The 26,252-nt window shown below is 46.1% G+C and overlaps 1 protein-coding gene across 1 annotated transcript in view; it reads right to left on the reverse strand.

The window, feature by feature from the left end:
• Positions 1 to 24,414, reverse strand: part of Lrig1 (leucine rich repeats and immunoglobulin like domains 1) — a 100,198-nt gene extending 75,784 nt beyond the window's left edge. The window contains exon 1 of the mRNA XM_052174379.1: positions 23,651 to 24,414. Within this exon, the coding sequence (XP_052030339.1) occupies positions 23,651 to 23,883 (233 nt within the window). The 5' untranslated portion in view covers positions 23,884 to 24,414. The remainder of the gene's footprint in view (positions 1 to 23,650) is intronic.
• Between the last annotated feature and the right edge of the window lie 1,838 nt (positions 24,415 to 26,252).

Raw genomic sequence — 26,252 nt, forward strand, 5'->3', positions numbered from 1 at the left:
TTTTCTTCATCGTCATACAGGAGGCTGGCGGTAGGACCCACCGTTTATGTCAGGACTAATCCCAGCAGCTTGAGAATAATGCCCTCAATGTATTTCAGAACTGCCAATATCAAATGTCACTGCACCTGAAGGCAATAAAGAGGCAGGGAAGAAAGGCAAAACACCTGCTTTCTCCCCTCCCACGGCATGCATGCTTTCTTCCTGGAAATGAGCAAAGCTTTGGGCTTGCAGTACAGTAACCGAACCCCGAGTCATGCCTAGCACCCTCTATGCACTACTCAGCCCACATCCATCACTTGAGTCCCCACCACTCACAAGCATGGGAAGCTCCCCTCACCTGGGCTATGGAATTGCCCTTTCTGGTCAGCTATGGTTTTCCTAGACTCCTTTCTCCCTTACCCTTTCAACATGACCTCATCCACTCTGACTCCACATGAAAACTTCATCGCAATTTCTCTTCCCCGGTAACTGATAGAAGAAATAACTACCCCATCAATATCAACTTCAAGGGGCTGTAGGGACTTCTGTCCACTACTGCACATGGTTGAAGCCAGATTCACAATGACTACCTCCAAGTCTCTTGAGACCCAGAGCACCCTGGTGGATGCTACACTGTGGCTCTTCAGTCAGCCAGCTCTTTGCCATTCTCTCAAAGGGACGCACTGCACTGGAATCAAAGTACTCAGGAAGGATGGCTCCCTGGGGACAGATTAGACAGAGCACCTGCCTCAATCACTCTTGTAGAAGTGCTAGCAAGTGACACTGGGGCAGACTTCTCAAGCCAACCCTTTTATCCACACTCTTTTGATGTTGCGCCTATACTGTGTTTCCCAATTGCAGAAGTACCCCCCACCCAGCACCTCCTATGAATCTAAATACTTCAGTGAAGCCTGGTAAAATGGTTGCATTCAAACATCTCAGCACCTCACAGAACCCATTCCCTTCTTCCCGGTCTCACAGAATGGGGCGGCCAGTGGAGAGTTATACACACTGACATTCCTACCCTGCTTTAAATACCCTGCCTCGTGGACTCGCTGGATGAGCACAGATTCCCAACCCCAAATGGTAACAGCTGAGGGTGTGGTTAGTTTTATTTTTTTCTTATATAAAAATACACCTGACACTTAAGTGGATAGTATTTCCTCATGCACATTGAAGTTAATCATTCACAACCAACTAGCTTTCATCAAGGATCAGAAAATTTAAAGGTTGCTTGTGCAAACACTCCTGTGCTTAACAGCTGCCTGCTTAACTGATGGCTCTGTTGCCATTAGGAGCAGGTAGTACTTCAAAGTGCTGTTTGTGAAGCCAGACATACCACTACCCAGGTTCCTGGGCCTCTGGGCTCCACAGTGTACGAGGCCCTCACTGCACTTGCCTCAGAACAGGTGGGCAGTTACAGTACAGTCTACTCACCACCAGACGCGCTTGGCTGCTGAGGCAGTACTGTGACTGTGTTTTTCTGTTTCTAATCTGAATCCTCCAAACTGACAATCCCCAATGATATCAGAGCACAATGGAGCAGCGGGTAGAGCTAGAATAAGCACCATTCAAGAGACAAGCTGCTCGGGCAGGCTCAGAGGACCTTTCTTATCCCAAGAATCTGTGCCTCTGCACCTCACCGCCCTGCCCCGCCTTTCCTCCCACCTGGAAGGAAGGCATGCTGACTCTTTCCCTGGTCTCACTTAAAATCACTTTCCCTCTTTTTTCAAAGAAATGTTGCAGCCAGGACATGAATCCTAAAGTTGTGTGCAAACGCTTCCTTCTCCAGCCACCATGTGAGTGTCTTCACCATGCTGAAGAATGAGAGATTGCCAAACAGCTGCTGGCTATTATGTCAACCAATGGAAATTAAACTGAGGATATGAGTTGGCTGCACTGTGTGGGTTTATGAATCCATCGTAGTTGCAACATCAAGGTCCACCTGAGCCTTGTTAAAAGAGATTAACCGTCAACCACCACACACGTCAACAGTGTTCCCAACCTTTCTAATGCTATGACCCTTCAATACAATTCCTTTTGTTGTAGTGAGACCCCCAACCATAAAATTATTTCCATTGCTACTTCATAACAGTAATTTTGCTAGTTAGGAATTGTTATGCAAATATCTGTGTTTTCTGATGGTCTTAGATCCCCCCAAACAAATCTTGACGAACAGGTTGAGAACCACTGCACTTCAAGGAAGCCTGTCACCTCCATTGACCATACACCTTTTTATACCTCAGTTTTGAACAGACTTTCTGCAAGTTGTTGAGTCTGGAATAGATGAAAATGAATCTAGTTCTTGATCTGGGGTATAATAAACAACTAATATCAGAGGCAGCGTTTTAAGTAAGAGAGCACAAAAAAAAAAAAAAAGCCAGGGGTCGCGAGGATAGGTTAAACTACTGATCATGCAGCAGCTGAGTTCAGGCAAGCACACTTTAGAGGAAAGCTCACACTTAAAAATCCAAAGCAATCTCCTAAAGCTTTTAAAATACAGGTTCTAGCCCACAATACCATTTCTTGAAAAGATCCCAAACCGACCTCCTAAGTAACTCAGCGAGCCACTTTTTCTCTGCTTTCCTGATTCAAAACAACAACAGAAAACCCACTGTACGTATGCCATGGCTTCCTTTCCAAGTAGAAGCCACCAGAGCCATAGTTTTCAATTAGCCGTGTCAGGCCATCTCCCTGAACTGCTCAAGTTCAGTCTGTGCTCCCTCCCAGCTTCCTGTCTCCACCACACACTCCACACCTCCCTACTGTAAACCTGTCCAGAGCAATTGTCAGCCTACTTTTGGAGAAATGCCTCCATTCTGCATCTCTACCTGAACTTACAGCTAGTCAGTTGGCAACGCAGGCTTGCCCCATGCAGAAGAAATGTCAGACGCAGAGATGGATGCAGATGCACAGCGAATTTCAGCTCCAGAAAAGCAAGTCCTCTAGTCTGCCCTGGCAGAGACCGGTCTAGACTCAGACACCCAAGAGTCCCCACAGTAACCACTGCCCTGTGCTGCCACATTTACTGCTTCTTTTGGGATTACAAACAAGGGGCAAGTCACTACAGTCACTCTTCTTGGACTTTGTGGAGGTTCAACAGCCAGACACACAGTAGGAGCTGTACTTGAATTTTGAATGTCATCTTTTCCCAGGGTAGTAGTGATGAGTGGTCTGATCTTTACTCTCTCTGCAAGCAAGCCACGGCTCCCAGCAACCAACACAACCAAGCACTGTGTTGCTAAGCTACAAGTTACAAGTAGCAAATACATTTTCAATTTAGTGTTTCCCACTCACCATGGGTTGTGGGATATTACCTGTATGAGTTAATGAGCATTTGGAATTTCTATTTGTATTTCTACCAGAAGACTCCAAGAGTTCTAAGCCTGAGGACAAACCTGAGAGAAACATCCCTACCTAAGAAACAACCCAAACCTTCCTTACCTTAAATCACACTACTTTTCTTGTTAAAAATGGTACAGATTCTTCATAAATAGCCTAGGAATCTCCCCACACCATGCACTTTCCATATGCCCCAGCAATTCCACATGTGCTGGGGAACATGCCCAAGGTACATAGAGACATACACCCTCACACAAAAACTTACACATAAACACTTACGCCAGACTCATTGTACGTACACACCTGTCATCCCAGCCACAGGAGGCAGAGGCAGAGCTACAAAACAAAACTTGGCCTGGTTGGGGGAAGTTCATAACTATGTTATTCTTGCCAGCCAAGAAATAGGAAAACCCCAAATGTCTGGCTAATAAATTAATAGACAATATGTGTTATATCCAAAAACCTGAACATTATTCAGATGTTTTAAAGGTAAAGTGGGGTGAAGGGGATGGACAGATGGCTCAGTGGTTAAGGGCACTTGCTGCTCTGACAAAGAACCAGCTTGGTTCCCAGTGCCCACATCAGAATGCTCACAACTGTCTGCCACTCCAGCTCCAGAGGGGCGGACACTCTTCCATCCTCTATGAGGACCCATACATGAGAGTGCAAACATGTGCGCTCACAAATAAATATCTTCTTAAATGAGCAAAGAAGGAATGATATGTACAATACATAAGAACTCTGAAAATATTAGGCTAAGCAAAGGGAGGTAGCAGGCATGACAGACCGGGTACTGTATGTTTCCAGTTACACCCAACATTCAAGACAGGCAAACCAACACAGACCTTCTAGAAGTGATGGAAGCAGCAGCCAGCATGGGGTTTCGTGGTGGAGCAATTAAAAAGAACCCAGAATTGGTGGTGACAGCTGCACAATTCTGGCCGTACTAAAAACTCAGAATCTCAACACTTAAAGATGAATGTAGCCTTCAGACTCTATCTCAATAAAGCTGTTAGTTAAAAAGGAAAAGAGTTGCCAGGTGTGGTGGCCCATGCCTTTAATTCCAGCACTTAGGAGGCAGAGGCTGGCACAGCTCTGAGAGTTTTCAGAACAATTGGGGCTATATAGTAAAACCCTGTCTCAACAAGGAAAGAAAGGAAGAGAGGGTGAATTCAGAAGAGAAAGGAGGGGAAGGAAAGGGGGAGGGGAAAACAAAAGGGGGAGGGGAGAAAGAATGTCCTTAATGTCCTGCCACTTTGGGACTCAAAATTCCAGACTAAAAATGCTCTCTCTCTCTCTTTCTCTCTCTCTCTCTCTCTCTCTCTCTCTCTCTCACACACACACACACACACACACACACAAAACTATACTAATAACTTCAGACTCCCATGGTAGAAGGTACGGGAGAGTCCAGAGCACCCACATTTGTGATGGTAAAGCTGGGGTATTTCCTCCACTCTGCCCTTTCTTCTTCTGGAAGGACACACTCACTCCAGGCTCAGCCAATCCTCACCGTACAAAACCTGAGCTGGAGCCGATCCTCCCTCCCACGGCCTCCAGATTTTGAAAAGGCTTGTTTTCTTTCTTTCTTCTTTTGAGTAATTATTTAATAAGGATATGGGAAGCAGGGCTCCCAATGGCCGGCCATTCAAAAATTTAGAACAGGCCAGAAGGCAGGAGGAAATGTCAGTGCATTGGGGAGAAAATAAATTAGTCATATTAAGATTAGGATCTAACCTCTTTCTGTGGTTGGGGCTGGAGGTTTTAGAATAATAGCATGCTGGTTCTCAAAAACTCCCTCCAGAGGAAAGCTTGAGAGGTGCAGCTGGTCTTTCTGGAGTAGTTCACTTACTGAACTCTACTGAAGACCCTCTGAGCGGCCAGTGCTTCCCCTCTGCACGGCACCTAACTGGTCCTTCACAGTCAAGGGCAAGTTCGGGGACACCTGGGCACCACACTACAGAGCACCCAAGCCAGCAGAGATGTTAGCTGGGAAGCCCCGGAGGATACCAGCCAACATCAAAGAGATTCTAGCTGCTCCCCTTGGGCAATAAACTCCTTTCACCCAAGACCATTCACACCACAGAGTACAAAGTCCCTCTGATATTGGTGGCCTTCTCACCCTAACCTTTTTGGCAAGTGCCCCTTGGCCTGGCTGTTCATTAATACATAATCAGAACATTAAAAGCATTGTTTCGCCTTTTAGGGAGGCCAAAGCCAATTTAATAAGATATTGTTCTTAGGTTGGAGAACCACCTTGAGCCTGGCACAGAATTCAAAGACACACACACAGACTGGGAGAGGGTGCAGGGCACACACTCACAAACACACACGAATTAAGCATTTCACAAGATGTTTTTGATATTACCACATGGCAAAGGAGCAACATTTAAAAAGTTATCTCACCACAGAAACCACCCTGGTGTTTCTTTCCCCTTAATCGTTTTAATGCGGAATGACTCCTCGCTCCCTAACCCTTTGCAGGAAGTGCTGTCTTTGTGGCAGAGACACTAATGGCCTAGGGATGTCTTGCACATCGCCTTAGAACTGTCTGCCGGCTCGGCTCCAGCCTGCAACTTTTACTTTTCAAATCAGACACAATGACAACTCATTTTAGGGACCATGTTTACTGTGCTGAAAGCCACACTCTAAACACAGGCTTGTCCGTAGAAGGCGGGCAGTTTACAGTCCAACCTTGTTTACGCTCCAAGTAGGTTTGACAGAAAAACCACATCAATTTGTTTTAAAATAATTTCCATTTGCTGGAAGCTGTTCCTGAAGGGTTCTCGGCCACGCTAATCTGCTCTGATTCCTACCAGCTGTAGGTACCAGGCACTCTGGCCACAGACGGGGCACCAAGGTTGAGTGGGTTGGACTGGGTCATGGGGGTTACAGCAGCACTGAGCCACTTCGATAGCCCTCTGTGGAACACAAGCGCAACATGAGTCTATGAAAAAAAGCACGTCCTGGTTCAGGGCCAAAATTATGCCATGGCCACCAGGAACACAGCTTTCTACAGAATTAGATCTGCCCTGGCTCAGAAACACCAGCTCTAAAGAGTCCAACAGTGGCCAAGTCTCAAGGCCACAGTTAAGGCATCATGGTAGATACTAGATTGAACAGAAGAAAAGAAGAACAAAATTTAAAAAGGAAGAATATGTGAATAACGAGTGAAACTTGTCCAGCCTCACTATCCAAAGACATGAAGACAGGGAGGCTGCAGGGCAGTGTCCTAGTGTGTACCACGGAGCGAGCGAAAAGCAGTCCCTGAGCTTCCGAGGGTGAGGAAAGCAAGTAGGAGCTTGGAAGCTGGTTGGCAGCCACCTTCTTGGGGGAAGCTGTAGCAAAAGCCTCAAGACTTTTCCTAGCAAGAGCAACCTAGACATGGTAACTCAGTCTAAGAACTAAGAAGTATATAAATAATTATGCACAAAAGAATTAGAGCTTCAATATCAGGGAAGGTTTAATTATGACTTAAATCATACTATTTTATATAAAGTTTAAATAGAGGAAATATTCATAATACCGAGTCTTTAAAATATAAGTTGAAATTGTTGGTTACCCAAGTGACCAGCCCTGAAACCATATACATATAAGTAATAGTATACAGACTAAGCAAGTTGTATTCATGTATTTAGAAACACACACACACACACACACACACACCAACTCTTTAACAGAGGCTATGAATTAGAAAGAGCAAGGGAGAGAACCACGCACAGACAGGATGGAGTCAAGGAAAGGAAAGAAGATAACTATGTAATTGTATTTTTATTTCAAAAAATAAATAAAGACCAAAAAACATAATTTGAGCCAGGTGTGGCATGGGGCTTAGGGTTATAATCCCAGCACTTTGGCCTTTGGTGGCTGAGGCAGGAGGCTGTGGGGTTCAAAGCCACCCTGAACTGCACAACATTATCATACTGTCATCTCAAAACAAAAGCCTGTAGTTTGAAGCAGGCATTTAATTGCAACATTGATGTAAACTCATTCAACAAAATGATGATATTTATGACTGAGTAACAAAGTCAATTATCATTTCTTTTGTACTTTCCTTTGATTTTTATTACTAATATTTATTACTGTATAAATTACAAGTAGTTAATAACATGGTCACTAGACTAAGACAACTTTGCTCAACCAACCAAAGTCAGAAAGCACATCTCCCCCCAACTAGTACAGGTCATCAGGTACAAAGGCCCCCCTGCAGAACCCCAACCCAAGACTCCCTAGTCCTCAAGACCAAGGAGCAAGGCTGAGCCCTGGCAGACCCATCTTCAACATCTAACTAACTGCCCAGTGAGGACCCACCTTGAGCCAGATCGGCAGTGACTCCTCTGCCTTGAGCAGTCCTATGTATTTAGGGATGGAGTAGGGGGCTGAAGTCTCAGACCCGAGGGCCACACAGAAAGGGGTCAGATTTACAAGTCCATGAGGCCAGAGTCTGTTGTACAGGCCCTTACAAATCTGTGTAGCTACTTTGGCTTTGTCCCCTGAGGGTACAGTAACCTGCCCTGAAAGTTGTATGTACTGAATCCAGTCAAGGAGAGCAATTCTTCCCACTGCCAAGAGCAAAGAGGAAGAAAAATGACCTTGGCCTAGTCATGCTTTCTGTCAGAAGAGGGCTTTGCAGAGTAACCAAGAGCCCAAGCAACCAAAACCAGCTGCCTGGCGAGGGCTCAGCATAAACTGAGCAGAATAACCACAAGGGGAAGGGTGTCTAGACAGCCTTAGTCTAAGTGAAAAGCAACCCTCCCCAAAACAGACTCCACCAGGCATCTCCTGCAAAAGAGCAGATGAGAGACCATGTCAACAGTTCGGAAATACACCACGGGTGCCCTGGCCAAACACAACTCCGAGGGGAGCTGTACAGTCTGTCCCACCTGCCAAGGATAGCCATGGGAAGACTGCAACAAGGAAGCGGAGCCCAGGGACCCCCGTGGGGAAGACAGGTCCCAGGCAGTGCCTCTAGTACCTGTCTGTCATCTTTTAAACTCCTGTTGTAAGGTGTTAAAACCTTCCTGTTCATCTGAGTTTTCAACATGAGCACTTGGTAGAAGATGAAGGAGGCTGCCAAACAAATAGGTCAATAGGACTGAACAGATACACAGTCCCGGGAAGCCTCAGCTGTTCTGTCTACTTCTGCTGGACTTAGAAAAGGAGAACGAAGACCACAGGCCAGGATCTAGCTCATTCGGTAGACTACGAATGCCTAAGACGCATGAAGCCCTGGGTTCAATCCCTATCCTTGTAATGCAGCAGGTGCAGTAGCACACACCTATAATGGCAGCACGTGGGAGGTAGAGGTTCAAGGCCATTCTTTACTACTAGCATACTTGAGGCCAGCCTGAGCTATCCAAGGCCTGCCAGAGAGCTTGGAAAAAGGACTGTCAATCTTCATACATCTGTATCTGTGCTGCCTGACAGTATGTGTCAGACTTGATGCAAGCTAGAGTCTGTGGGGAGAAAAAAAGGAAGCATTAGAACGAAAGGCAGCCTCAACTCCCAGCAGCTTCCAGACAAATGAGATGTCACACGTCAACCAAATTAACACCCTGCAGACCCTATACTGCAGGGTCTTCCGAATGGGAATCCAATGATAGTTCCCAGGGGAACAGACATTTAAGACAGACAGGAGTCTCCAAAACTGAAGAACCTTCCTCCAGACATACACAGGACAAGCCGGCAGTACAGAAGCTAGTACATGACAGCACGGGCGGATGGAACCAGCTAGGAAAGCACTCTGAAGCTCAAGAGTGAGTGGACAGCCTGCAGCAGGAAGTCTACTCTGATTTGTGACTCTGCAAAGACTCCTTGTGGCTTGAGAGGGGAGGGGAGAAGACACAGACAAAACCTGAGCCAACTGCTCTCTACCCCTCCTCACGCCTACACAACACAGAGAAAAGGTGCTTTTTAAAGTTCAATGTGAAATGTAGCATACAAAATCAGCAACCAGCATGTCCCTTCATTCTTTCCATCTCTGCATTCCTTTCTCTAAAGTGAAGGGTTGGGGGCCACGGGTAACTGCTGGTCGCAGCATTCTCCTAAGACCACATGTACTCCCCAGCACCACCCAGCCCTAGGCATGCCGAGGATTTCGGGCAAGTATAAACTTCATCAGCAGGCTAAACTGTTTATATGTTCTTGAGTTAAAAATACACCGCTTGGGTCAGTGTTAACACCGGGGCCTTATCACCAAGGCTGTTTGTGTGCTGGTTACACAAGGCTGGACTCTGACTTGCCCATCTTTCAGATGAGCCTCGATCTGCAAACTGTCTAATGATAGATACATCAGTGAGATTATAATAAAGCCACCAAATATACACGCATTTGAGAAAAACACTTTCCAAAACCAAGGATACTTTACTGTTTATAAATAGTTTACTTTTTTTGATCCCCAAGCATATAATATTGGCAGTTGCTCCAGAAACCAAAGAAACACGCAACAGGGACACAAACCACAACCTAAGAGAAACAATAAACAACAGATGGCGAGGCATATGTGCCTGCTACCACCTCCTCACCAAAGAGGAAAGTGCAAACCAGCCCAGGAAGAAGCAGATACCCCAAGTCACAGTCCAGGCACCATTAATAAAGCGCCGACTGTTTGCCAAAACTGGGTAATTCGGGCCACTCAAGAGCAGAGGGGGCCAGTGATTGTCCTCACGGAACTCAGACCTGAAAAGAATTCAGGGACCAGGACCTGTCTTATAGCGTTTTTTTTTTTTTTTTCTATTATGATCATGTACAAGCAGACTAGACTTCTAACTCCAGCTACTACTGGGCCCTGACCAGTCCATTACCAACCCTGGACTTGGTATGTAAAACATCCATGATATATTTCAACAGAATGATAATCAAATGAGTTAACACATGTTTCCAGCTATAAAAACATAAACTGTTAGAATTCTATGGGCTTCAACCACGTGTTAGGCATTTGTCCTTAAAAGATCTCAATAAGGTGAGTCCTTTAGACATGCTCATTTTAGGTAAGAAAAAACTGAGGCAAAGAGAAAACAAATTGTCCAACGTCACTCAGACAAACAAGGCCACGTTCCAGGGTGCCACTCTTAATCAGAGACCACAGGCTACTTTATCTCCCAACCACAGCTGGTGACAAGAAGCTCACAGATGACAGTGAGTGTTCTTCTCACAGAGCCCGAAGCATGGATGCTCTAGGGTCTTCTCTGGCAACTGGGAGCTGAACTGACTTAAGAAACACAAAACAAGTGTTCAGGTGACACCACTTGCTGTGGTTAATAATTCTTCAGCTGGTGTCAGTGATATTTCTTAAATGTCAGCTGCCCCCAAACCAAAGGGGTCCCAATACGTAAGTTAGATGTGGTAGTGCTTCCAGGTCTGGACACTCCACTTTAGGAATCACAATCTCATGGCCAATCACTCTGCTGGTTTCACCTCAATGTTAAGCTGGTTTTTTTTTTTTTTTTAACTCTGACTACAATTTTCCAGCTGCACTGTAACTTTATGTGTGCCTTTATAGTTCTTCTTTGTTTAAAAAGAGCGCCGTTTCCCGACATATAAGTCCCAGATGTAGAGTTCCCTGATGATTCATCTCCAGAACAAGTGCTCGGAGACATCAGCTCCAAATAGAGGAAGAACTTGGAATTCCCTTCTCCCTCGGAGCTAGAACTTGCCTAGATCTGCTCTGCTCAACAGTCTGTTTTCAATTATATCTCCAAATTCTTTAACAATAACTGTGCAGCTTGCAGCACACCAACACATCTGATTCTTTGAAGTGGTTCTCAAGCAGAACGTAGAAAATAGGAGAGGAGGAGGAGGGAAGGGAGCACTTACCATAATGTTTGTTTTATGTCTGAGATTCTCTCCAAAGGTTCTCTCTCACATACAAGCAAAGTCCTGACTCCAAGCTTAGAAGCACTGCTCCCTGCCCTAGGATGCCCACTGTTACCCTTTTACCTCAAAGGGTTATGAGGGCACCACAGATCCTACACACAGCAGTACCGCACAGCTAAACCCCTCACCACGTGCCTTCTGTCCTCTACACAGGCCGGCCTGAAACAATCGCAGATCCTATGGCTTCCCACACTGAGGTAAAAAGTTCCCAAATAGGGCTGAGAATCCTTTGGGAGAAGATTAGACACAAATGGTAAAGACACTGACAGTCACAGGAATTACAGAAAATGGCACTTTATATTAAGCTGATGGAAGGACATCATTTGGGCTAAGTTGATCTTAAACAACACAACAGAAAAGGGCTGCCTTTTCATTTGTTTTTGTTTGTTGTTTGTTTAGATAATATCAAATGCAGTCCAGACTGGCTTCGACCTCAGTCTATAGTAGGTGCTGGCCTTCAACTCCTGATTCTTCTGCTCCTCCTCAGTGCTAAGACTACAGGTATAAGGGTGTACACATATAAGGCTGCACATGTGTCATATGAGTCGTGTGCCGGGTATACATATGTACATGTGCAGGTCAGAAGACAATCTCATGTGTCATTAGGTACGACTTGACCTTTTCTTTTTGAGACAGGAAACATCCTCTCTTGATTGTCTGTTCATCATTAAGTAGACTAAAATGGCTGCCCAGTGAGCCCAGGGATCTATCCCCCTGTCTCTGCCCTCCCAGCACTGGGATTTCAGGTGTGGACCATTGGGCTTGGATTTTGTTACCTGCATTCTGGGGATGAAACACTGGATCTTGTGCATGTTAATAACTGAGCTATCTCCTCGGCTCTTAATGAGATTTTGTTTAAGTAGCTTTTTGGACTACTCAGTCCTAAAATACTCTCTAATTCCTGCTAAAGGTATATCAGGAGGTTCGAAGCACCACTAACCGCCTCCAGCTTTGAAGGCTCCATTCAGGCTGTAGCCCCAAACACAGCTCCAACTCCCAGAAATATGATTTAAAGAAGAGAACAGGAAAACATCCTAAGGCCTCATCTCATGAAAACATACAAAGTAAAAAATGCATAAAAAGAAAAGCCCAAGAATCTCCGGTGAGGACAACAGATGCACACGGAAGGAAGGCGGCTGTGACGAGCACAGGGAGCAGGTACAGACACAGCTTAGCAGATGAGATGCACGAGGTATGCACACAGGGGCCTGAGAAAGAGCTCCAGCTCCGACATCATTAGCTGGATGAGGAAGAGCATGTGTCTGTAAGCACAGACCCGGTTCTGAATGAAGCCTTGACCACCCAAGCTAGCTGAAAGGACGAGCTTCGGTTTCAGTGACAGACCACTTCAAAACAAAGTGGGGAGCCTCAGAAGATACTCAACACTGGTCTCCAGACTCCCCCACAGAAACAAAAACACAAACATGCAAATAAACACAGATAGTTGTTTAAAATAAAAAACACAGAAACCAAAGGTACTAGGTCCTCCACGGAACTCCTATTTGGCATAAATCAAGACTTTCCAAAAACAATGTTAGACCAAAAGGAAACCCATAGATGGGTAAATCTAGTATCTACTGAACAACAACAAAAATAGACTAAACAAATAAAACAATTTTTTAAAAAGGAGAGAGCAAATTCAAAAATTGGAGAAAGAAGTCTCTGAGCGGTACGAATGTCAGCCGCTGAATGCCCGCACTGAAAGGCACACAGAAAAGCTCCCTGGGAAAACGGCTTAAAGCTACTCAGAATCCGCCATGTTCACGCACATAACAAGGCAAGCTGGCTCCGAGGTCAGAGCAGTGGGTGTGTCCTTCCTTGCAGCTGTTGCTACTGAATCTGTGCTCTCAGCCAATGGAGCTGAAAGATTTTCAGTCTGAGGAAAACTTCACTGATCCAAGTACTCCATCCATAACCCTCAGTGGCCCTAAGAAAACCCTACTGAAATGATCCTGTGATTTCTGGCCTTTTCTCCAAAGCTATGTTCCTAAAAAGCTAAGTCAAAGATACCAAGTTTGCAGGTCCCATAGTTTCCTTTGGCCCAGGATCCTTTATCCAGAATGCACTAGGCCACAGTTTTCCAGATCTCAGATTTTTTTTTTAAATTTGCATGAGGGTTATTTACATAAGGATGCTACCCAAGTCTAAACATGAATTCATTTATGATTCATATACACCTTATACACATAGCCTCAGGGCAACTTTATACACTAATTCTAATACTTTTGTACATGAAAATGAAGTTCCCAGTATGGAATTTTCCACTTGTGGTGGAAATTTGAGCATACTAGTGCTCAAAACTGTCTGAATCTGAAGCATTTTGGACTTTCAGACTGGGAAAGGTTCACTTGTGCTCTCAAATGCACTATCTGCTTCTCCTTAATAATAACAAAGGCCCGGTGAAGGGTCCCTAGCTGAGCCACTCCCCAATGCTCCATTTCTCCTTTGGCTGTTCTGGATATCTGTGCAGAAAAGCCACAGAGCACTTTCAACTAAGCATCTCATACACAGACCCACTGGCTCTCTCACCAGTACATCCGATAACCAGTACGTTCTCTCCCTCTTTGCTTCCACTAGCCAGAAGCATAACCCTAAACGTGAAATTCTGTAAGTCTTAAGTCTCTCACAGATAGAGAAGTAGGTGACCAGCCCGAGGTCACACTACCGTCAGTAGCAGAGCCAGGACAGAACTTCGGGCCTGCTGAGACTCAGCTGCAAGCTAGTTTCCATACCACAACATTCTTATTATCCACGGCTTTAGAAAATTCACTTCTTCTTTTTAAGTCAATAGTTTTCCTCCCTGATTAGTCAAGAATGTCTTTCAAAGGCTCTGGGCTCCTCTCCTCTGGAAAGATGTACTAAGTACCAAGACTCGTGGGTCTAGACTTAACATAACTGTTCCCAAATATTATTTCAAACAGGCTTGTGAAATAATCTAGAAATCTTCTCATGGGCTGGAGAGATAGCTCAGTAATTAAAAGCACTTGCTGTTCAACAATGAGGACTAGACTCTGAACTCCAGCACCCATGTTTGGCTGGCTGGGAAATACCTGTAACTGCAGCTCCAAGGCATCTGACACCCTCTTCTGGGTTCCATGGGTGCAAGAGAGCATATGCGCGCGCGCGCGCACACACACACACACACATATACAGCATGTGAACAACAAACACATATACATACATAATTTCAAATATAAAATGTAAATCTTATCGGAATTTCTGGTTTTTCTCTTGGGTAAGGCAAACCCTCTTCCATGGAGTCAGATTACCTATGGTCAAGACACAGACATTGGGTCTGAGAAAACAGTGAATTGGGAGTGAGGTAGCCCTGATAGCTACTAAATACTTAGTTTGACTTGGTTTCTGGTTCTCCTCTCCTGAAGGGGAGCAGACAATCCAGACACACACACACACACACACACACACACACACACACTTGAGTCGGCCTCAGCATCCATCACTCAGTTGCATCAACAACCCACTTCCTGGAAGCTCGAGCTCTTCTGGCTGTTTATAAAGTTTTGCAAACACTAGGCGCTCGTGTGCCAGAGGCTCACACTGTCCCAGGTGGAGAAAGGAAGTCTCAGACGCACACGAAATTATTTTAGTCAAAAACAAAATGAAAACTCAGTGTATGCGCATCAAGCTAAACCTAGGTACCACACATCCCGATTTGCAGAACAGAACTTAAAGCCACAACCAGTCCCTCATTTAGTTCTCCAGCCTGTAAGTTTTTCTCAAACTCTTCTGTGTATGTATGCTTTTGTAAATAAGAGGATCCACTGTAAATGGCATCTAATCAAATATGACAGTGGTTTAATTATGCTTAACTGAGTCTGTGAGCTTAAATGGCACATGCAGGATGGGTTTTTAAACCACAAAACACTATGTAATTTGGGTGGTTTAAAAACTAGAATTAGGTTTTCAAAGACAGAGTATGAAAATCATCATACCAACAGACAGACAGCAGAGAAACAGAGCTGTGGACTTCCACAGCCCACACTGGTCAGTAGCAAGGAGGAAGAAGCATTGTTCTAATCTGTGTGAAGCTAAAAGGAGCCCAGAGGGCTCCAGGAAGCTGGCTCTGAGCTTTTGGGGGATTTTCTTATAGGGTGCTTCTAACTCTATTTAAAGCAGTCTCAAGTAGACACAGCTGGGGGGTCAGGCCCTGCAAAGTAAACACGAGTTAACTCAGATTCAAGACTTAGCTACAACCAACTGGAGCATTATCTCCACATTAAGTATTAATAATATCTAAAATGCCACTTTTAAATGAACCATTGTAATTATATTTGCTTGATAATAGATTCTAATCTAAATAATAGCTTGGAAGAAACCTCTCAATTAAGGATTTACGGAAGAAAATTAATGTGACTTGTACAACCTGATACGGAGCTCAGGTCCTAAAACGTTTTTAAACTCTCCCCACCAAACCAAAGGTAGGGAGAAAAAAAAAAAAACATGTAATTTGAGAACATAAAAAACAGAATACATAAAATATGCACTCAGTAAATATCCTGTAAACACTTTGTCAAAATCTCCTTTAGAAAACAAATGCATTATTTTTCAGAACTTGTTCATGTTCATATTTCTTAAAGTCATCTTTTAGTAAAGAGTTGCCGTGTGAGAATGCCCCCCCCCAAAAAAAACCCTGTTAAATGAAAGTCCTACACATTTACAGACAAAATGGCATGTTTTGGATTTACTTTAAAAAACTGTAGAAGGAGAAAGAATATTGGAGCTTTGGTGCCAATGAGCCAGGCCATGAGTTGGCAATTGTTGAAGATGGCTGACAGTTTCAGAATTCATGATATCATTAATACGCTGTCCACTTGTCTCTCTTATGAAACAATGGTAAGAAGAAAACAACCTACATGAACGGAGGCTCCATGGCAAACTTTTCCTTAATTCTGGTTTTAAGGACGACCTTTCTAATCATCTCACAAGAATAAAAACGTTCTCTCTGCAACAGGCTTTGGCCCAGTCAGCCGACAGTTTTCACAGCCCTTTCCTGTTGCCCAAGCTAAAGGGCAAGAGCTCCAGACACAAGTGCTTTCAAAGGGAGAGTCCTGGTACCACAGGACCTAGAGCTGCCCGAATGCCTGACGCCCAGCTCAGAAGCTCAGTCCTCATGGTCCCTAACAGCCATCATCCAGTGAGTAATCCAGAGGAGAGAATCTACCAGTGCAATGAGTGCTCTGGCGAGCTGAGCAGTGAATTATTTGAACAGTAAATTATAAATTAGTAGTAAGGTCAAAGGACAGGCAGGGAGTGGGGTTGGGGGCAACCGCTCGCTGCTGCACAAAGAAGCTACAGAAGACAAATTTTGAGGAATAACTTTGGTTTTTAAATCAGTTTTTGAAAGAATGGGACTGGGCTGTTTGTGGAGGGAAACGGTACTCATTCATTCATTCCCAGTACCTGCTGATCATAAAAGGAGAGGAGCCTATGCATCACAAAGACTTAAAGACAGACCATGCTTTCTTGTCTTTTGCCAAAACAAACTCAAGGAGCGGTGATTGGAACCTGTATCCTGATTCACAAGGAAGCAGCGATGAATCCGGACCTCAAGGAGATGAACGGACCAGTTGTTAACACAATGGACCTTACCAGTTAGGTTAGATTAAATAGTAATAAGAGTGCAAACAATCGCAGCCGTTTAGGTGGGCAAGGCTGTGAATCATGGCCATTCACAAGGGACAGGACTCAGGGACAGGTGCACCAGCAGCGACAGCAAACGGCTTCCAAGGTGCACCCTTGCCAGGCTCCTCGGATGGCCCTGCGTTTGCTGTCTGTGCCACCTACAAGTTACCACACCACTGTAAACAGTCCAAAACAAGTGAAACTTGTTATCTGCCTTCAACAAGAACTGTCCCCCTCCTACCTCCTCTCCTCCAAGTCTTTCTAATCAGCTGGCCCTAAAGACTGTAACCTAATCTCATCTGGTAGAGCACACCTGCATTCTTCCAAGCTACTGAGCTACCTGTATTTGGGTAGAGCTCAATTTCAATGAAACCTTGAGAAACGAGAGGATAAAGTGATTGGTTTAAGGACTTCTCACTTTCCTGCTTTTTCCCATGCACCATCCCAAAAGAATAATGCTACCTCGGCAGTATTTGTACAACTGGAATAGATTTTAAACCACCTCAACAATTTTTGCTAATTGTATAATTGACTGCAACTGTGACCAGCTTCCTGCCTATTCATCCGAGATTCCCAAGGCACACGGCATCTACCTGTTGCAGCTTTCCTGACCCACCAGGATGGCTGCTGGAGCACGATGCCTGGCTTGTGAGTCATGCCAGCTTCCCACACCAAAAGATTCCTTCCTATCTGAAAAGCAAGTCTTCCCCAGGCAAGCCTTTTTCCCAAGCCTGGGAAATGCAACTTGGAGGGACTAGTCATGAGAGTGGATGCAAGACTGAGGTACTGTCACCTTAACCTTTAACTGGTAAACTCCACAGGTAGCAACAGCACACATGCACAATTGAACTGTCCACACAGCCATTACAAGATAGGACAGCATCATCCCCTTGACAGAAACAGGGGCAAAGGGCTGGAGAGTGGAGATACCAGAAACAAACCTTGAGAATAACTTCAAGCTACCCATCATGCGGTGAAGAGTGGTGCAGGGTGCCCCACCCCCACCCGTGAGCGCTGCAAGGTGGATGGCCCCAGCACAAACAGCAGAGTAAAACTAAAGGAAGTTCCAGTCACACCACTGCCATCCATCACACTAGAATCAGATTCTAGGATGTAAGGACCCAGTGCCCATTTAGAGAGGACACAAAGATCAAGGCAGGGACTCAAAGAGTGCAAGACCCAGAGAAAAGAAGGAACCACTTTTGAAAAAAATAGAACAATTTTTATTAGCAGATTTGTGGAACTGTGTTTTAGAAGTCTATACAAACTATGTTTGGGTCAAAGGAACAGATGATAAAGGCCAGACAGAAAGTTGAGCACTAAAGTGTACTTTCTGCTCTGTTAGAAGACCTGTGTTCAGTTCCTAGCACCCAGGCCAGGCAGCCCATAACTGCCTGTAACTTCAACTCCAAGAATGCAACACCTCTGGCATCCAAGGACACCTGCACTCATGGGTATACACCACACACACACACACACACACACACACTCAGGCACACACATAATTTAAAATAATGGAAATGAGTATTTTTAAACCCACAAAGGGAGCACTGGATTACACAAAACATGGCATGGCAGCATACACGCATAAAGCTCTTGGATGAGGAACAGAATGCCCACCCAAGAGTGCGTGGACACAAACCGGCAGTTTGCAACTTAACTGGGGAAAAACCGAAATTTTATTAGTACATAAAATATGTGGACTAAATCAATAAATGAATGCAATTTCCACTGTACAAAGTTTAACGTCTGGTCTTCAACAAGGTCCATAACAAGACAGAGCCAAAACTGCAACATTACTAGGAACTACAGCAGAAGAGAGCTGGTCGGTTACCTCCGGCACAGAGCAGGAGCTGAAGTAATGAAGTCCACCCTTAATGGACCCAACTGGTTTGGGGTACGATCCCTAAACCTCCCACGAGTCAGACACTAATTGAAATTTTGGCATATTTTTCTTTCTGTGCCTGGGACTTTTTCTCTCCGCCTGGGGCTTTTTCCCTCCACCCCTTTCTTTCTCTTGTCTAAAGACAAAGCTTTAACCTTTGAAAGAGCATCCACTGTAATCAACTCTGGATATTAGCACAACCTGAAGTCCCGTTCACTTCTGATAAAGACCCATAGGGTTTCAAACTGAGATTGCCAAGGAGCAGGAAGGACCCCAGTGAGTAACTTCACCAAGCTCATCAAAACTAGATGAGAGTTAGGTTTACCCATGAAACTTAATCTTGCAACCTATAGGGTCAGCAAGAGGAATCCCCTTTATGTTTTAAACAAATGTGGGAAAGGAGAAGGGAGAGGAGGAGGAAGAGAACAAGGAAGAGGAAGAGAAAGATGAGGAGGAAGAGGAGGAGGAGGAGGACAAGGAAGAGGGAGATGACAAAATCAACAAAACCACCACCATACAGCAACTTTCAATGAATCCCCCTTCTAGATTTCCCTCTCACTTCTAAAAAGCCACAGGCTACTTTAAACAGCCACCATCTGGCCTTGCTATCTCACAGACCTCTTCCAGGCAGGTGCATATTTTAGAGGCAGGTGTCTCTCTAGCCTCTAGCTGGCTCTAGGGCATTTCTATCTCTACCGACAGGGTTTTACACCACCGCAACACTTCTGAAGAGAAGGGAAGAGACTCTTTCATTGCAAGCACAGAGCCTGACAGTGAAAAAGGTCAGCCAGAGGGCAACCCAACTGGTCAGGGAAGCAGCCCAGGGAACCCAGGAGAGATAATTAGCCAAAGAGGGAGGAAGCTGGAGAGCAGGCATATGGGAACATGGGACAGAAAGACGCTCTTAACACAGCATACTGCACTGTCCCGTCTTCTCAAGATCTTGCCAAGAATTACTGCCTATAATACACTCAGAAGTCCACAGTTTGTGAAATCTAGTAACTATATGTAATTATAGAACGAGATGAGTGCGCTGATTCTTAAAATAGTGCCTTGAAGGGGGACAATGTGATGAGGGTATGGCTCAGTTAATAGAATGCTTGCTAGGAGTATGCAGAGCCTCGTGTTCCATTCCATCCTTACAGATCTTTTCAACATGGCCTCGAAGCAGAGAAAACTTTGAAAGGTACAAGTACCCTCCAGATCTCTAGGGCGGGGGGTGGAGCTCCTCAGCAGGAAAGCAGTTGTTTAGTGTGTCCCAGGCAGTGAGTTCAGATCCCTAGCACCACAAAATAAATAAATGCGTCTCTACTTCAAACAACCTCCGACCCCAAATCGAAACAAGCTCAAGGTCTGCTGAGCTCTTAAAGTGATATGAGACAAAAGTAAAAGAAAGGGTAAGGAGGGTCTGTGAGCCAGCTGGGTCCTTCATTTAAACATACATATCTGCACACGTGCACCCGGACACACACAGCAGTTTGGACTCTAGAAGGATCTGGTCATCTAATTTGCATAAGATAGAAAGTAATTTCCAGATCCTTAACTCACAACACTTTGCACACCAAGCCCTGGAAGCACAGCTGTAGAATCTGACAGGCAGGGGCTGTCCTTGTTTCCCAAGTCGACAGTGAAAGCGCAGAATGCATATTGTCTAATGTAGCCATAACCACCACTTATGTGCTTAAACCAGCAAAGCTAGAGGTGAGCCAGCCAACCTGATACTGCAAACACATAAAACAAGAGAAGCAAATCAATAAGCGCTCACTACTGGCACTCAGGATGACCACATTCGGTGTCCTCTCCTAAGGCCCTTGCTTTGGAATCCCTGTTCCCTTCCTCCACTGAACAAGAATCCAAGGACTGCCCTCCTAAGCCTGCCTACCTCCCACTCCCAACAGGCCATCAGTTACCTCTCAGAATGGTAACACCAACAGTATTTTGTAACTACACTCTCTGCTCAAATTTAGACAGGTGAGAAACAGTCTAGAGTAAATCTGTAATACGTTTTAAAGAGCTGCTGAAATCATGCTCTCAAAAATAGTTTCAAGGAAAGCAAACACCTATGTTCTAAGAAATTCAGCCTCTTGTAAGGTTCTGTGAGGTGCTTGGCGCTATTTATGAATGTTCTAATCGGACCATGCCAATCTCACCTATGCAACAGGACAGGCCACTCAGTTATGCTCCGCCACTCTAGCCATAAAGAGTAAGTTATCCCCAGCCTTGGAAAGGGATCTGTTTTCCTCCATCAACATCACCCTGCTTTTTCTACTCACACTAAATTTTTATTCACTATTAAAAATGTTTAGTTTCTCTACACTTGGCCTAAGAGCAACTCCAAAAGTAGCTATACTGTTTACAAAAGGGGGCGGGGTCCCATAAAGCCATAGGTCTCTCGCTATCGCAAACCCACAGCCTGAAACTGTTTGAGCAGGCTGCAGTAAATCTACTTCATAGGCTTATAAACTAGCTCAAAGCATTTTCTAGACACAATGACCTTAAAAGGTGTAAATTCAGTGAAAATACAAGATACTTTATTGTATTATATACGGAGACTTTCTCCACTGCTATCCTGCCAGAAGAAAAGCAATGGTTGAAAAGGAAAGTGTGGGACCGGAGACACAGTTCAGAAGTAGCTCTGCTTATCCAGCGCACCCCAGACCTTAGATTCAACCCTCAACATCAGGAGGGGAAATAGTCTGAGAAATATGAAGGCTAGGAGACAGTCCACACTTGATTTCACTTTAAGCAGAAATAAAATAAACTCCTAAGTATTCTTCAAAGGTGTGTGTGTGTGTGTGTGTGTGTGTGTGTACCATATACTAACCCAGAAACCAAACTGCTTGAATCTTAAAACTAATCCATCTTCAGTAAAGTCATATCTCCTGAAGCCCAAAATACCTGGTCTGGTATTTACTGATCATTAAGTTGCATGAGGAAGAGAGACTGCAATTTTAACGGTATTTATGCTGTGTAAATTATCACTCATAGACAACCAAAAGCCTAAAAATGACTAGCAAGTTCTGCTCCAAAAAAAGGACAAGGCAAGGTACGTCTTGTGACAAAAGGAAAGTGCAAATAGCACTCTGTCCTCTCTAGGAAGTATGGCTTGAGAACGAGTGCCTTCCTCAGAACACCCCTGACACATGGCTTTGCAAGTCTCCAACAGGTGAACACTTGAGAAGATATTCCAACTCTACCCACATGGTTCTATTATTTAATAATAATAACAATAACAATAATAATAATAAATCCCATCTTAAGTATGCAAAAAACCCCTAAAATTTCCCCCAAATGGCCTCAATTATTAATAAAATCTTAACAAAGAGTAATAGTGTGTTCACCTCCCAGTAACTGACAGAGCCACTGTGTTAAAACCCACCCTACAACTGACCATGCATTTTCAGTAGTGAATTCCAGAGAGGAAGCAGATACTGAAGAAGAAAACGCCTAACCTAACCGTAGCAAAAGGGTCTCAGCTGGCTTCAGAACTCACACAGCAGCTTCCTCAGGCGATCACAGTAAAGACCCGAGGCCTTACTCTGAGAACACAGAGTCTTCTTGTTAGAATAGAACTAACTCTTCTCCTTCAAGACAGGCAGACACCCAGGCCCCAGTTTTCTGTAATGAAGCCATAGGTGTGAATTAAAGCCTGTGTCATGGATTTTCTCTTTTTAAAACAACAAATGCCAGGTCTGAAACTTCTGCTGTACTTCTATGTACTAGGATAGACATTCAACGGCTCGAGTGAGAAGCAGACCACTGAAGCTAGACCTTTTTCTGGAAGGTACTAACAGTTCTAGAGATGCTAATTACAGATAGCTGAGCAAGATTCCACTCAAAGGTCTAGTTTTTTTTTTTTTTTTGAAGTATAACAATGCTATTCTACTCCACCATGTTTACAGAAGTCTTTTTTGTCCCTGCCAAATGTCGTGGAAGAAGTATCCCACTAACTCCGGATAGGCCCCAATCCCAGCAGCACAGAAGTGCACCTCTGTGGGGTGAAACAAACTGACAGCCAGCTAGGCCTCGTCAACTTCTCCTGAGGTAGCACTACTCCCCAACTAACTTGTGCCTTTTATGGAGGAGAAACTCAAGGGTGGGAGCCGACCCACCCCAGTGGATCAAGCCCAAGGAGACCCCAGGGAACAGACAGGAAGGGATCTGGAACACAGTTCCTGTACATGCCAGCCATGCGGAAAAGAGCTAACAGCCACACTCAGACATCTCCAAGAACTGTCTCAAAGCTTCACAACTCCCGGGGGCTTCAGGACAGGGTCCCTTTTGCCCAGGCCAATGCCAAGTCAAGCAACCATGATCACCTGATCTCTGGTGATCAGGAGACTGCCACATACACTCACAAGTACATAATATAATTAGAATGAACCCGGGAGATGAGAGTCACCGTCATTCATTACAAACTGGAGGTAAGTTGAGGAACCTAAGAGCTGGGTTACAGGAAAAAAGATATAGGTCCCAATCCCAACACAGACTCCCACTATGCCATCGTCCGTCTCGCATGCACACAAATTCGCTCACCTCCACTCTTCACTCACACACTCATACACACTTCGCGCTCGACGGCACTCTCTTTCACCTTCAAATCACAAGCCGGTGGCTCACCTCCACGCCCCACACTCGCTGGCCTCCGGACTTCATGAAGCACACTCGACCACCCCTACAAGAGCACTCATGTCCTGCATCCTCACGAAAACATATGCTCGCTGCAAGGCAGGCTTCTCCAGAATCGCGCTCACCTTCAAACCCCAAAGGCAGAGTCCTCTCTCTCGAGCTCCCACGCGTGACCTCCACTCGGCCACCCACAAGTCTCCCACCCCACAGAGCATACTCCGCACCCTCTCTGGCGGAGTACAACTGCAGCCCCGTCTTAGTGACAGCAACCGGACAGGAGGCAAAGGCGATACTCACAGGCTCCGCGTCCAGGAGGGCAGGTCCCGGGGCAGCGTCGTCAGCCCGCGCCCACTGCAGTCCAGCGAGTCCCCGGCGCAAGTGCAGGCGGCCGCGCAGGGCGCCCGCGGGCCGGCCTGGGCGCCCGCCGACTCCGGCCACTGCAGTAGCAGTAACAGCAGCAGCAGCAACCAGAGCAGAAGGCGAGGCGCAAGGCGCGGAGCCCCGAGCACTCCCGGACCGGGCCGCGCCATCTTGTCTGGAGCGCGCCGCGAAGCCGGGGAGCAAAGGCTGCGAGGTGCGGGCGGCCGCGGGCGCGGGCTGCGCTCGGCGCTAGGCTCCGCACCGGGGCATGGACGCCCGGCCCCAGTTGGCTCCGCCGCCGCGGCGCTCAGCCGGCACGCTCTGCCTGGGCCGCTTCGCAGCACCCTGCGGGGACCGCCACCCCCGAGCCCATCCGGGCCGAGCCCCGCGCGCGGAGAACTCTGTGGAGTCCCGCAGTTGAGTGCTCGACCGCCGTTTCTCGTCCTTCCCGCCCCGCTGCGCGTCGCCTTCGGAACCCCGGCGCACGCCTAGAGCCGCCGCCGTGGAGGACTGAGAACGCTTAGCCTCGGCCTCTGCGCGTGGCGCGGGCGGGCATCTCACTGAGGGCTCTGAGCTGATAGCCGTGGACCCCACGCGCCTCGCCGCCCCGGAGCAGCCGGAGTGCACAGTGCCTCGGTGTTGCGAACAATCAGCGGCCAGCCGCGCCGCGGTCCAGCCCCGCGGCCCCAGGCCCCGCCCCGGTTGCTCGCCCTCACACACCCCTCCGCTGGGGCCCCCGGGCGGAGAGCGGCCCACGTTGGCTGCTGGGCTACAGTTTTACGCCCCGCCCTGCCCGTTGCTCATTGGCTACCAGAGCCCTGGTTGGCTTCCGAGCCCATAAGAGCGCTCACTCCCTGAGGTCCCGCCTCCGCTCGCTTTTCCCACCCAAGGTGTGAAAGGCGGGGACTAGGCGGGGGAAAAGGAGGGGCGTGCTGCCTCCGCTTAAAGGAGACTTGCAGGATTTTGGCTACCAAGTACCAGAATCTGAAAAAGTGGCCTAAGCATCGGTCCCTTGAGCCTAGGGGAAGAGATAAAGGTGGGATTGCAATCCACGGGTTTGGGAGCTATCTGGACCCAAGATGGTTCTGCTCTCCTCTGTAATCTCCTGTAAATCTGTGGATTTACAGCAAACAAGCACCCTTTTTTCAGGTGCTTTCCAGAAGGAAAAAAAAAAGATTTAAAACTTGCTTTCATGAGTTTCTCAGGTATTTCCTTAGAAATGGGGCCCCCTTTCTCATTTTTGCTCCAAACTCGTTCTTCTTGATACCTTTAATCCAGAAATGTGTCCTTGACTATCAATGACTGTGCTGCAGAAATTGAATCTCGAGGGCACGCCCACTTCTCCCCCCCCCCCTCCTAGTTAGTTGAAGGATAGTTCGGGAAGTGCTGTGGACTTGGCTAAAGGGAGTTGCTGTGATGTTGTGTGTTATTTTTGAAAATCGGTGCCTTTAAAATACAATTTCCAAGAAATTATCCGTGACGCGCTCTTTATAGACTGTGAGAGATGGAGGCAAGGAGGGAGGCGGACGGAGAGAGAGAGAGAGAGAGAGAGACAGAGACAGAGAGAGAGACAGAGAGAGAGACACACACAGAGAGAGACAGAGAGAGAGACAGAGAGGAACAGAGAGAGAAGTTTGTCACATACGGATCAGAATAGCGCCTGGACGTAGGTGAGCTCGAGCGCACTTACTCCTCCACGCGCTGCCCCCCCCTCGCGCGCGCGCGCGCGCGCGCGCGCACACACACACACACACACACTCAATGGACAGAGGGTGGAGGGAGAGACATTAGCACTATAATACATACTAATACATACGTGCCGCCTCTGGGCTCTTTTACTTGCTGGTGTCTTAACTGCACACAGGGTTAGGGAAACTAAGGCGCTAGAGTCTTCTGGAAAACATTTATTAAATGTAACTTAGCCTTTATAGAAATGGAGTAAAAACGCTGTTCATTGGGAAGAAAAACACCAAATGGTTAAAGGGTTTTCATTACATATTCGACATATTCAAGAAATTTGCTTTGATGCTAACTGTGAATGCCCCTCAAGGTTTTGTGGGGTTCTGTTGTTGTTGTTGTTGTTGTTTACCAAAATTGGACCTGAATTTAATAGTCAAGTGATTGTTGCCTGGCCGGCTATGCTTTCTCTCTGTTTCTTTCTTTCCTTTTCTTCCTTCCTTCCCTCCTTCTCTCTCTCTTTCTTTCTTTCTTCCTTCTTTTTAGATCCTTCGAGGCTCATCATGTAGCTCAGACTCCCCCAACCTTGTGATCCTCCTGTTCCAGTCTCCTTCCTGAATGACTGGCGTGTCAGGTGTGTGCAGCACGCCTGGCCTTTGCCATCCTTTTCATCCTTACGTTAGCCTTCCCTTTCTCCGATTGCCTACACTGTAGATCAATGCTGTCCGGTGTCTCTCCCATTTTTCTGTATATCTCAGAAGTGATGTTGAAGCAGTTTTCATATGTGCATAAATTAAGCCAAATGTAATACCTCAGAAATATTAACAGGAAAGCTCCAACTAGTATGTGTGTGCACATACAT

The sequence above is a fragment of the Apodemus sylvaticus genome, chromosome 2, assembly GCF_947179515.1.
Source record: "Apodemus sylvaticus chromosome 2, mApoSyl1.1, whole genome shotgun sequence".
Classification (NCBI taxonomy): Eukaryota; Metazoa; Chordata; class Mammalia; order Rodentia; family Muridae; genus Apodemus; species Apodemus sylvaticus.